Below are 13287 nucleotides of genomic sequence, written 5' to 3' on the forward strand. Positions count from 1 at the left end.
CCCTGGCCGGTTTGGCTTAGTGGATAGAGCATTAGCCTGTGGACTGAAGGGTCCCCGGTTCGATTCCGGTCAAGAGCACATGCCCGAGTTGAGGGCTTGGTCCCCAGTGGGGGCCGTGCAGGAGGCAGCCAATCGATGATTCTCTCTCATCATTAATGTCTCTCTCTCTCCTTCTCTCTCTTCTTCCCTCTCCCTTTCCTCTCTGAAATCAATAAAAATATTTATTAAAAAAATAAATAAAGCCATCAAAGTGGATGTGTTCTTAATAATAACTTAAGATCCCCTCCCCCGCCTTTTTTTTTTAAACTTACTCTGCCCAAATGTTGAAGTTGTGCCAAAGCCACCTGTACCACCCCCAAAGGGTGTTCCAAATGACTTATTAAACATCTTCAAAATGAGTCTGCTTCAGAATGCTGGAAAGAAGAAAAAATTATCATTTATAATTATCACCACAGAATACAATATAATTATTTCAGAAAATACATCAGGCCATATAAATTCCCTTAAACCTGTTCAAATTGTAGCATAATGCTCACCACTCTCATTCAATATCCTATAACTTTGTATGATAAATTAGACCTTGAAAAACTGAGCTGAATAGCACAAAGTGAAGTTAAAGTTCAGATCCCACCAAAACCATTCCTTTAAAACAATGTTTTTTAACCTTCCATAAACCTAAGCTTACCCTTTTAATGTCAATTTCAGGTCCATGGTGCCAGATTTTGACATGTTCATCTAGAAGGTTATGCACAATTCCCATAAAAAATTACAGTGATATTCTGCTATCCTAACTACCTGAGAAGCAAAATGTTTGTCAAGGTTTATTTTCCATAGTTTGCATTGTAAAAAGTTTTCCCCTCTTTTTTTTGCATATAAAAGGGAGAGGAGGAGTAGGAAGGGGAGAAGAATAGAGGGTAAGAGATGAGACACATCGATTAGTTGCTTCCAGCACCCGCCCCTACTGGGGTGGGGATTGAACCTGCAGAACCACTGAGCCATACCGGCAAGGGCTTATTTGTATTTTCTGACAGGTACTATGATTTTCCTATGATGTACACATAATTCAGGTTTTTTCTTCTAGTAAAATCATGCCTTGTTCATATAATAAAACTAAATACCTTTCCTTTGTTCCAGTGTCTCATTAGTACTTAAACACCTGAAACACTTTGTGCAACATTGGAAAAGATGAAGCTGTCTTTAAATATCTAAGGCTTTTATAGAAATTAACATTCTGTCCCCTAAACTCTCCTAGAAAAGTATTTCCACAGTGAGTTTCCAACATCTAGGAATTTACTAACTCCTTTGATTAAACAAAGCTCACTGAAACCAGTAGTCTAAGATGGCTAGGGCTGCTATATCAGAATCACTGGCAAGCTTTTCAAAATACGCACAACCCCCACCCCACCCATTCTAGAAATAATTGAACCAGTCCTGGCTGGTCAAGGCCACATATTTGGGATGTAGGTTCATTCCCCAGCCCCAGTTGGGTGTGTGTGGGAGGCAACCAATCCATGTGTCTCTCTCACATCAATGTTTTTTTTCCCTCCCTACTTCGCTTTCACTCTCTCTGGAAATCGATGGAAAAAATATCCTCAGTGAGGATAAAAAAAGGTTTTTTGGATTTTTAATAATCTTATCTAACATAGAAAACTAGATTCACACATATATTTCAAAGGGGATTTTAAGTAGTAATAAAATATTCTGTGAAACACCTCACAGTTTATAAGCTCTTGTATATTGTCTCAACAACCCTGAAAGAATATTATGCTTTATTTACTACCTGCATTTTACAGATGAGAAAAGAGAATCAGGTGTTTAGCAGGCTTCCCAAAGTTAAAGTTTAACCTATTTCTGACTTCCCATGGATTCCCTCAATCCTAGGAAGGAATATACTAAGCAACAAGAAAGAACATAGGTAGTATTAAGGCAATTTATCTGTTCCAGACACAAGAACAAGAGACAATGCAGAGACCAAATCTGATTTACCAGTAGACTGCTGAAAGAAAAGCAACTCACTCAAAATCAGCCTATCTTTTTGGTTCTGGCAAGGATGAGCTTGGCTTAGTCTCAACCCTGACCATATTGAGATTCTAAATATATATATATGTGTGTGTGTGTGTGTGTGTGTGTGTGTGTGTTTTAATTACCACCACCTTAGCCAATTTGGCTCAGTGAATAAGAGGGTCGGCCTGTGGACTGAAGGGTTCCAGGTTTGATCCCCCACCCCCTGCCAGTTCACTGGGGGTGGGGGGGGGGCAATGCTAGAGGCAACTGATCAATATGTCTCTCTCACATCGATATTGTGTGTGTGTGTGTGTGTGTGTGTGTGTGTGTGTGTGTGTCTCCCCCTCCCTTCCACTTTCTCTAAAAATCAATGGAAAAATATCCTCAAGTGAGGATTAAAAAAAAAAAAATTACCATGGAAGCAAACCAAGATTTTAAAAACTGCCTCATGGCCGTGACCGGTTTGGCTCAGTGGATAGAACGTCGGCCTGGGGACTGAAAGGTCCCAGGTTCGATTCCAGTCAAGGGCATGTACCTTGGTTGTGGGCACATCCCCAGTGGGGGTGTGCAGGAGGCAGCTGATGGATGTTTCTCTCTCATTGATGTTTCCAACTCTCTATCCCTCTCCCTTCCTCTGTGAAAAATCAATAAAATATATTTAGCCGAAACCGGTTTGGCTCAGTGGATAGAGCGTCGGCCTGCGGACTGAAGGGTCCCGGGTTCGATTCCGGTCAAGGGCATGTACCTTGGTTGTGGGCACATCCCCAGTTGGGGGTTTTCAGGAGGCAGCTGATCGATGTTTCTAGCTCTCTATCCCTCTCCCTTCCTCTCTGTAAAATATCAATAAAATATATTTAAAAAATAATAATAAAAAAATAAAATAAAATGTATTTTAAAACAAAACAAAAAAAAACTGCCTCATATCTTGGTTGCAGGTTCCATCCCTGGCCCCAATCAGGGATTGTGCAGGAAGCAACAAATGGATGTCTCACGTATATGTTTGTTTCTCTTTCTCCCTTTCACTCTAAAAATCAATGGGAAAAATATCCTCGTGTGAAGATTTAAAAAGAAATCAGGATGGATAGCTCCATTTCAGCGACCCTCCCTAAGGAGCAAGGGAGTCCCAGACCCATATCAGAACCCACAGCCCACCATTCCAATGCCAGGAAGAGAAGTCCCATAACTTCTGGCTGTAAAAACCATGGAGATTGTGGCTGCGTGAGACAAAGGACTCACTCACGTAGTCCCAGGCATTCCTCTTACAGGGCCTGCACTCAGACTTATTCAAACTCCCTTGCACTGAGCTCCAGTGCTAGGGTGGCAGCTTGAAAGGCATCAAGGACATATGGGGAGGAAATGAATTGTCTGGCATCAGGATGAGAATTAGAGGGGCAGCTTTCTCTCAGACAGAAGTGCTAGCAAAGGCCACTGTTCCTTTCCCCCATAGAGCCTGCAAGTGGACACCATATCTGAGTCTCCATCAACCTGGGTAACACTGTTTGTCCCATCCTCGTGATTCCCTGAGACCCTGCTCCACCCAACTTTCAGACTCACCCAAAGCAGTTGCCGATGGCTTTTGCACACAAATGGCCAGTCTTGGCTCATGCTTCAGACTTTCCTAATATCTCTCAAACAAGCAACCTCTGGCCTCTCCATGCCCTGTACCTCTTGCTAAGTGGCCCCAGGCCTGGCATGAGCGGCAGCCAGCCTCCTCAGTTCATAGCTTGGCCTCTCCCAGGTAACTCTAATACCAGCAAAAGTAGCAGCCATCTGTTAATGGCTCTGTAGCTCAGGCCAGGTGGCCCTAGGCAAGGTGCAGGAGGTGGCTGACCTCGCACTTGCCAGGAGGCCCCAGAGCCAGTTCACCTTGTGAATAGCTTCAGAGGACATCAGTTTACAGCCCAATCACCTCCATGAATGATACACTTAAGGGCCAGACTTGGTGGGCACCAAAGCCCCACTAAAGCAAGTCATACTCCATGGGGTCAGTCCCTGCATAAGGAAGATGTAGCAGCTCTACATAATACATAGAAACAAACATAGGGAAGCAGCCAAGATGAGGCGGCAACAAAACAGGTCCCAAATGAAAGAACAGGAGAAATCTCCAGAAAAAGAAATAGATGAAATGGAGGAAAACAAACTACCGGATAGAGTTCAAAACAATAACTATAATGGTTTTCACAGAACTTAGTGAGAACAGTATGAAAAAAGAACATGGAGCACGAACATGCTCCCAGGAACAAGCTGGAGTTAGAACTGAAATACAGAAAGGTTTCCTGAATAATCAATGGAAAACTCACAGGAGAGAACCCTGATACCCAAGGACTAAAGGTAGAGATGGCATACAGACTGGTAGGAGGGGTGGAGGGGCAAAAGGGCTGGCTGGGCACACACAGACAGCAACTGAAGTCCTGGAGACATATCTCAGCTTGGGAGGGTTAGGGGGAGGGCGCCACTGAGAACTCTGGGATCTAATCCCAAAGCTGGGCTCCCCAGAAGAGAGCACCAAACTGAGGAGGGTGCCCACAATAACATCTAGCTGTGAAAAGCTATGGGGTGCTGTCTGCCAGGGAGTGGCAGCTGAAAGTTCAGGCACCTTCTTAAAGGGCCAATGCACAAAAATTCCTTGTGGAGCCACCCACCCTGTGTTCTGGCAGAGGGAAGGTGAAGTGGACTGGAGCTGTGAGAGCAGAATCCAGGACTGGGGACTCAGGGGATAGAGCTCAGAAGGCAGACACCACAAGTTTCCTGGGCTGAGTCATTCCCTCACACAGTGGAGGACATCTTTCCCACATAGTCATCTGCCTTGCCTGGGGGGAAGACAGTTGACACGCTCTATTGGAAAACACCTTGCCCTGAGACCACTTAAGATATTAAAAAAAAATAACAAATAGCCTCCAGGCAGAAGTAACTGCCCCACCCTATTGAAAAAACTCTTACCACACCTGAGGACGATTGACTGGGGCAATTCAAGTCGGAATCCTATTAGTCTGTAGACAGAGGCAGTTTCTGGAGGCTTTGAGTCTTTGCCTGATCCAATTAGTCAGAACAACCTTTAACACCGACCTGCATTAGAGAGATTGAGAAGTGTAGAGAATCTACCTAATACATAGTCACAAACCCAAACAGACAGCCAAAATGAGGAAACAAAGAAATAACCCTCAAATGAAAGAACTAGAGAATTCACCAGAAGAGATAAATGAAGCAGAGATAAGAAATTTACCTGAAACAGAGTTTAGAGTAATGATGGTAAAAATGTTCAACAGTATGAAAAAAGATATAGTAACTATGAAAAAAAGAACAGACTGAGATAACGAATAACATAACACAAATAAAGAACACACTGGAAGGAATACACAGCAGATTAGGGGAAGCTGAGGACTGAATCAGTGAATTAGAAGACAGAGTTGAAAATATCACTCAATTAGAGAACCAAAAAGAAAAAACAATTAAAAAATAGGAGGACAGCTTAAGGGAGATGGGGGACAATGTGAAAGGAAACAATATTAGAATAGCAGGTGTGCCAGAAGAGGCAGAAAGGGAGAAAGGAATAGAGAAGGTGTTTGAAGAAATAATGGTAGGAAACTTCCCTAAACTGGTAAAGGAAAAAGTCAGACAAGTGCAGGAGACACAGAGAACCCCAAACAAGAAGAACCCAAACAGACCCATGCCCAGACACATCATAATTAAAATGCCAAAAATTAAAGACAAAGAGAGACAAAGGCAGCAAGAGAAAAGAAAACATTACCTACAAAGGAGTTCCCATAAGGCTAACACCTGACTTCTCATCAGAAACTCTACAGGCCAGAAGGGAATGGCATGAAGTACTCAAACTAAGGGAAAGCAAGGATCTGAGACCAAGATGACTATATCCAGCAAAGCTATCATTCAAAATAGACAGTCAAATAAAGAGCTTCCCAGACAAAAAAAGGCTAAAGGAGTTCATCACCACCAAGCCAGCATTACAAGAAATGCTAAAGGGATTGCTGAGAAGAAGAAATGGAGAGAGAAACCTAGCCATAAAGAATTAAAATATCTATAAGTAAGTACCTCTCAATAATAACCCTAAATGTAAATGGATTAAATGCTCCAATCAAAAGGTGTAGGGTAGTTGAATGGATACAAAAACATGACCCAACTATAAGCTGTCTACAAGAAATCCACCTCAAAACAAAAGACACACACAGGATGAAAGTGAAGGAATGAAAAAAAATTTTCCATGCACATGGAAAAGAAAAAAATAGCTGGAGTAGCAATACTCATATCCGACAAAATAGACTTTAAAAGCATCATGCTAAGCAAAATAACCCAATCAGAGAAAGATAAAAATCATATGATCTCACTGAAAAGCAGGTTTCTGTTGTGTTTCAATCAACATTTTACAATATTTTTAATTAGTAAAGTGTAATAATTTCCCCCCACTCTAAACTGTGATTTATCAATGCCTAACTAACTAGAACTTTCTATATAATACGATTCAGTTCCCAATACTTCAGTGTCATCTTCTAACCACCTAACACAACCATAAAGTACCATTACAAACAACAAAAACCAAAAGCCCCTACACACAATATACCCAGGTCACTGTGCCACTCATCTCACATCTCTAGCCTCATTCCCAACTACTCATCTTTTTTTATGTACAAACCCATTTGCCTATTTCTTAAGAAGGTTACTTGAACAAGTTAGGTGTGCAAATAACAGCAAAGTGTGTCAAAGAAGTACATGGAAGCAAGACTCAACAAATGTGTAATTACAGTGATAAGAGGCTATAACATGTATTTACAGAGGATGAACTGTTCCCTTCCTGAACAGACAGTCATAATTCAGGCACTCGATTCTTTTATTTCCCCAGACCTTTGATTCTTTTCCCCTTGATCAATGGTTTTCAAGCATTTTTAGCTATGGAACCCAATACGTAAAACAGACATAAGCAGAAGCTGCCCTGGCCAAAATAAAGAGGGGAGGGTACAGTAGAACGCTTTCAAAGAAGCTTAGGTATGTATGAACTAGTTCTGGATTAGAGGATCTCAAAGTGTGGTCGAAAGGTCACTAGAAGTCCTTGAGATCTCTTTCAAGGAGTCCATGAAGTCAAAACAATTTTCATAGTAAGTATTAGACATTATTTACCTTATTTTACTGTGCTGACTTCTGCACTGGGGTGCAAAAAGCAATGGTTAAAAAAAAAAAAAGCAAAAAGCAATGGTTTATAAAACCGCTGTAACCTGAGCATGAATCAAGACAAAGGCCCCAAACTGTACTAACAGTCACTGAATTATTCACTGCCACCCACTTAACAAATACAAAAAAAAAAAAAAAAAAAAAAAGCCACTTTAACTTGAATATCCCTGATGAAGCACTAAGTAATGATGGTATTAATTCTCAACATTTCAGCACACACCTTTTTAATAATCTGATTATTTTTTGGGATAAAATGGGAAGTACTCAAAAGAACTTGTCCATATTGAAATACAAGGGGTGTCTCAAGGTAAAACACTCATGTGATTACTTTCACTTTTAAATATATTTTCACTAGAAGCCCAGTGCACAGATTCGTGCACTGGTGGGGTCCCTGGACCTGGCCTGCACCCTCTCGCAATCCAGGACCCCTTGGGGGATGTTGGACTGCTGGTTTTGGCCCATTCCCCCCAGGCCAGGCCGAGGGACCCCAATGGTGCACGAATCTGTGTACCAGGCCTCTGGTATGCATATACGATCTCTGGTTAATCTCTTCTCGCCCTCCCCTCTCTCTCCTTCCCTCTGAGGTTCAGCAGTCTGTTCCATGTATCCATGCCTGTGCGTCTGCCCCCTGGTGGTCAGTGCACATCATAGCTACCAGTTGACCCGTCGCTTAGGCTTTTATATATATAGATTGATTGATTTCAGAAAGAAAGAGAGGGAGAGAGAGAAACATCCATGATGAAAATCACATATCAGCTGCCTCCTACACACCCAACACTGGGAATGGAGCATGCAACCTGGGCATGTACTGTGAACTACTTGTTCATAGGTCGACGCTCGACCTCTCAGCCACCGATGGTTGGGCTCGTACGATTACTTTTAAGACAAAACTAAACTCATTGATTTTCTCATGGAACACCATTTTTATTTCAAAGAATGAGTAACAAGCTATGGTTATTCAGATTGGGAACAAAATTAGAATTTTGAAAACTTGTATCCACCACCAAGAACTCCTCAGCTTCCCAAGTTCTAAAGACTTAGCTGAAAAGTGAAAATATTAACAACTGTACAATTAACTTCGTCAACATTTGGAAGAGCTACATAACTCAGTGAATGATCAATATATAATTTCATACAATCTCGCATGGATAATATTCATTTAAAGTGCAAGAACAAATGAATTTTAATGTAACAGAGCACAAAAGCTCAATGATATGGTTTCAGATCTCATATTGCAACAAACTTTTAAAAAGGTTTGAGTGTAGTGTCAAAGAACATCTACAATTATTTGAAAAGGCTATTTAAAAACTCCTCCCTTCAATTAGTAAAGTCATCCAAACTGTAAAAAAACAAAAACACGCCCTAACCGGTGTGGCTCAGTGGATAGAGCGTCGGCCTGCGGACTGAAGGGTCCCAGGTTCGATTCCGGTCAAGGGCATGTACCTGGGTTGCGGGCACATCCCCCGTAGGGGGTGTGCAGGAGGCAACTGATTGATGTCTCTCTCTCATCGATGTTTCTAACTTTCTATCCCTCTCTCTTCCTCTCTGTAAAAAAATCAATAAAATATATTTTAAAAAAAACCAAAAAACAAAAAACACAACACCCTTTTCCAGTATCTGTATGAGGCTGAATTTTGCTCACATACTTCAACCAAAACAACATAACCATTAATGCAAAAGACAATCTGCAAATCCAATAGTCTTCTATTAAGTCAGACATTAATGATATTTGCAAAAATGTAAGATAATACCACCTTTGTCACTAAAATTTGTCATTTTTCATAAAATTACTTATGTTAACAAATTAACTTATTACTTTTTAAAATCAATAAATCGTTTAAAAATTTGTTTTAATTTCTAGTAAAGTAAATACTGGTAGATATAACCCACATGAAAGCTGTTTGGAGTCTTCAATAAGTTTTAAAAGCCTGAAGGAATCCAGAGACCTCAAACTTTGAGAACCACTCCCAAAAAAACAAACAAAACCTCTGAGACCTGCTCTCTTCCTAGACTATTGCTACAGCCTAACTCCAGTTCCACACCTTCCAATCTACCCCATCTTAAACTCACTTAGTATCAGAATTAGCTAATCCAATATAATAAAACCCTAATATGCAGATCGACTGACTGAACAGCTGGACAACCGGTCACTATGACGCACACTGACCACCAGGGGGCAGACGCCCAATGCAGGAGCTGCCCCCTGGTGGTCAGTGCGCTCCCACAAGGGGAGCACCGCTCAGACAGAAGCCGGGCTCATGGTTGGTGATGGCAGGAGCCTCTCCCGCCTCTGATGCAGGTGGGCGGGAAGGAGCAAGGAGTCCCAGACTGCGAAATCCCCGGACTGCGAGAGGGATGTCTGACTGCTGGCGTAGGCCCGATCCCCGGCAGGCGGACATCCCCTGAGGGGTCCTGGACTACGAGAGGGCGCAGGCTGGGCTGAGGGACCCCCGCTCCCTGAGTGTACAAATTTTGTGCACTAGGCCTCTAGTTAGAGCTATATTTTAAGAACCAATTTTTATTTCTCTACTGAAAATTTGCAATTGTTCCACACTACACTGAATTAAGGACAAACTCTTCAATATGGCAATTATCAGTATTTATCAAATTCTCAGTGTCAGTATAATAGGACAAAGCCTCTAATTAGTGCATATTTATGTATATCATTAAAATGCGTATCAGTAATGGATCACAAAGCATCGCATTTAATTATATCAACTACAGGTTCCTGTGCCTTCTTCCACAAAAATATACATATTGCTTTAACCAATGGTCTACCCCCTTTCAAACAAGACCTTGACTTTTCCTATCCCAGAGAATTGGAGACTACCACAGAAATGAAAGGAGAAACTAAAGAAAATGAGTCTGGGACTCTTTGCAGCTTCCCAATACCAGATTTCAAAACAATTTAATTTAAAGGTTTTTCAAGGACAATGTTAACAAAATGCAATTTATTAGCTGACTTTACAAGCATATACCAGGCAACACATAAAGGTATGATTTTACTGAAATACATATTGGAAATATTTTCTCTAGAGAAGTGGTCTCAATCTGAGGCAATTTTGCATCCCAGGGACATGTGACAATGTCTGGAGACATTCTGAATTGTTACAACTTGGGGAGGGGGTATTATGGATAGAGGCCAGGAATGTTGCTAAACATCCTGCAATACAGAAGACAGCTCCCCCAAATAAAAAATTAGCTGGTTCAAAATGTCAAGTGTCAAGGCGAGAAACCTTGCTCCAAATACAGCAACTCTTCAAATATCATCATTTTGTTATAATGTTAATGAGGTGCCGTAAGAATTTAACTCTTGTTTATATCAATTAGCCTATCTCAAACTGGTTGTGTTATAAGTAGTTTCACAGTTTTTCGCTACAGTACCAAAAACCTATCAACGATGTTAAGTAAGGACTCACTATACTTAGGTTCAATTCCAAACACAAAGCATGCACCAATTCTCAAGAAACATACCTTACCTCTAATATCTATTGTTTAATCTCTGAATTTCTTAGTCCTCTAACCTTTCAACAAATTCCATAATTACAGATGGAATTTATTGGAAATTAAACCCCTTACTTCATAGGTTAACTGCCACCATAAAAATAATATTGCAATAAAATAACCGATTTTTTTTCCTCTAAGCTGCGAATGTGATTTCCTGAACACACTACTTGCTCTTAGCTATCTAAGAGCTAGTGGATGTAAGTAAAATCAGGTACCAAAGTACCATGTAACATGAATGTTATGAGTCCTCTTATCTGGGCCCCCTATTTCAGGAGCACACAAATACCCAGCCTCTTTATAGACTACTAGAGGCCCGGTACACAAAATTCGTACATGGGTAGGGTCCCTAGGCTTGACCGGCAATCAGGGCCAATCTGTGGGGCGACTGGGGGGATGATGGGGGGGGGAGGGGCACCCCCACTGGCACCTGCCTTGGCTGGCCTGGGGCCTGCGGACTAGAGGCAGCTCCTGTGTTGAGTGTCTGCCTCTTGGTGGTCAGTGCACATCATAGCGACAGGTCGTTCCACCATTCAGTCGATTTGCATATTAGGGTTTTATTATATAGGATTTTTAGGTTTAATTCCTCCATGTGTTTATTCATTTAAGCAAACACACCTACTGAGCGCCTACTATGTGCCAAACAACCTGAATACAAAGACAAGACAAAAATATTTACCACAGACTAATAAAAAGACAAACAGCTAAAACCCAAAATTATTTGTGCTATAAATATGTCTCAAATAGTGTTAATGGATGCTTGCACCGGAGAGGATGCCAGGTAAGACTTCCAAGAACAGGGTGATGCTTGGACTGAGAAAATATCACAGAAAATATATCCTGTTCATATCTTAGTATTTAGGCTACAGATCTCTTCAGCTCTTATACTAGTATAGTATACTACTCTTTTTCAGTTTTGTTGTCACCTAAACAAGAGTGAAGATCTTACTGATATATAGTGATGATTTACTTTTATAAAAAGTTTTTAAATGATTTTTTTACGGAGAAGAAGGGAGGGAGGACAGGGGAGAGAGGAGACAGATCCATCGAACCCACCAACTTTTGGTGTACAGGACGATGCTCCAACTGAGCATCACCGGCCAGGGAACATCAAATCTTAGTGAAGAGTCAAAAAATAATTCTACCAATGTATTTCCTAGTCCCTCCATCCTGTCCAACTTTTGTTTTTGTTTTTTAAACATCCTAACTTCTTCCACCAAGTAAACATACCATCTGTCACCCAGTTAACAAGGGCTTCTTAATTTATAAGGCTGCCACAGAGAATGCTTTAGTTTATTTTTCAAAACTGAATTTCATTTTCTCACCTTCTTCTACTACAAAACTTTGATTGTGCACAAGAGAGAAGCCATGAGTTCCAAGGTAAAATGATTGCTGCCTACGTTTCTAAGTCTCATCTATATTTTCTGCTTTCTATTCCAACACTGCTGTGGTTAGTGGACTCTTTCTTCTGAGTCCCCAGGAAAATAAAAATTTTAGAATTGGAACAGGAAACCATCCAATACCTTGTGATCTTACCAATTTGTTTTACAGTACATAACATTACTGACATTCTTTAACCAACTTTTAAGTTTAGGTCTCATGGTCTAGGTTAGGGTACCACTAGTAGACACATTTCTAGACTGAGATCTGGCACTGGCTAATCCTGTCCCTTCTCTGGGCCTGGGCTTTTCCAGCTATAAACCTTGCTCGTGATCTAGGGTAGATTGGCTTAATCACTTAGGTCCTTATGGCTATATATAGTAATCTAGAAACCCCATCTTTCCAATTAGCTTTACATGAAACACGTGGGAGACCAGAAAATAATCTTTTATTCCACCAACCTGACCTTAATTCTCAGATGTTTCAAAAAGCTAACAAACTCTTGATCCACCCACCTTAACCCTGGAACTGCAAATTTCCCAGTAGGAGGCCAAGGCAAATACAGCCCATCCCACTCGGAGAGTCAAGGGAAGTGCGGCGAGATCATATTGAGGGTTTTAAGGCGCTGCCACCGCAAATGAAATGAGACCCTATTCATTGGCCCGGCCCACCTAGTCATCGCCGGGCAAATGAATAAGTACAACTGGATAGATGGACGCTCCCTCACCGTAGGCTGCGATGGGAGCTCCCGGGCCCAGACTCCACCGACAGCCATTCTCTCCCAGTTCCTGAAGAGTGGGCCTCGGGGCCGCAGGCTCGCGGGCCCGCCCCCTCCCTCAGGACAGATGCGCATGGGGCCCGAGACTTGGGCGCGGAGAGGGCCTGGGAAGCCCCGCACACCGCCCGCTCAGAGGAGAGGAGGAGCCTGCAGTCCCGAGCCGCCGCCACCCCGGCCCCCGACTTACCTCGGCGCGGTGGGGGAGGGGAAGTGCCAGGAGTCAAAGCCTAGGCCTGTTCGCCACCCGCCGCTCAGGGAGCAGCGCGCGGCCGCCTCGAAACCGTCACCGCCGCCACCAGCTCCGACACAGAGCGCCGCTTAGGGGGCAGCGCGCAAAGGGCCCGACTGCGTCACACGCCGCCCGCCGTCAGAGGTTCGCTCCGGGCGCTCCGCCCTCGCTGCCGGCGCATTGGCAGCCGACGACGCCACTCTAGGCCCAC

General features: G+C 42.4%; 1 protein-coding gene across 2 annotated transcripts in view; it reads right to left on the bottom strand.

Annotated features, from left to right (window-relative positions):
* NUP98 (nucleoporin 98 and 96 precursor) overlaps positions 1 to 13181 on the bottom strand; it is a 108518-nt gene extending 95337 nt beyond the window's left edge. For both annotated transcript variants that reach the window (XM_080688555.1, XM_080688554.1), the window contains exons 1-2: positions 13035 to 13181; positions 312 to 413 (exon numbers count right to left, since the gene is read on the bottom strand). In XM_080688555.1, coding sequence (XP_080544681.1) covers positions 312 to 387 — 76 coding nt within the window. In that variant the 5' untranslated portion in view covers positions 388 to 413; positions 13035 to 13181. The remainder of the gene's footprint in view (positions 1 to 311; positions 414 to 13034) is intronic.
* Between the last annotated feature and the right edge of the window lie 106 nt (positions 13182 to 13287).

The sequence above is a fragment of the Plecotus auritus genome (genome assembly GCF_963455305.1).
Source record: "Plecotus auritus genome assembly, chromosome: 9".
Taxonomy (NCBI): domain Eukaryota; kingdom Metazoa; phylum Chordata; class Mammalia; order Chiroptera; family Vespertilionidae; genus Plecotus; species Plecotus auritus.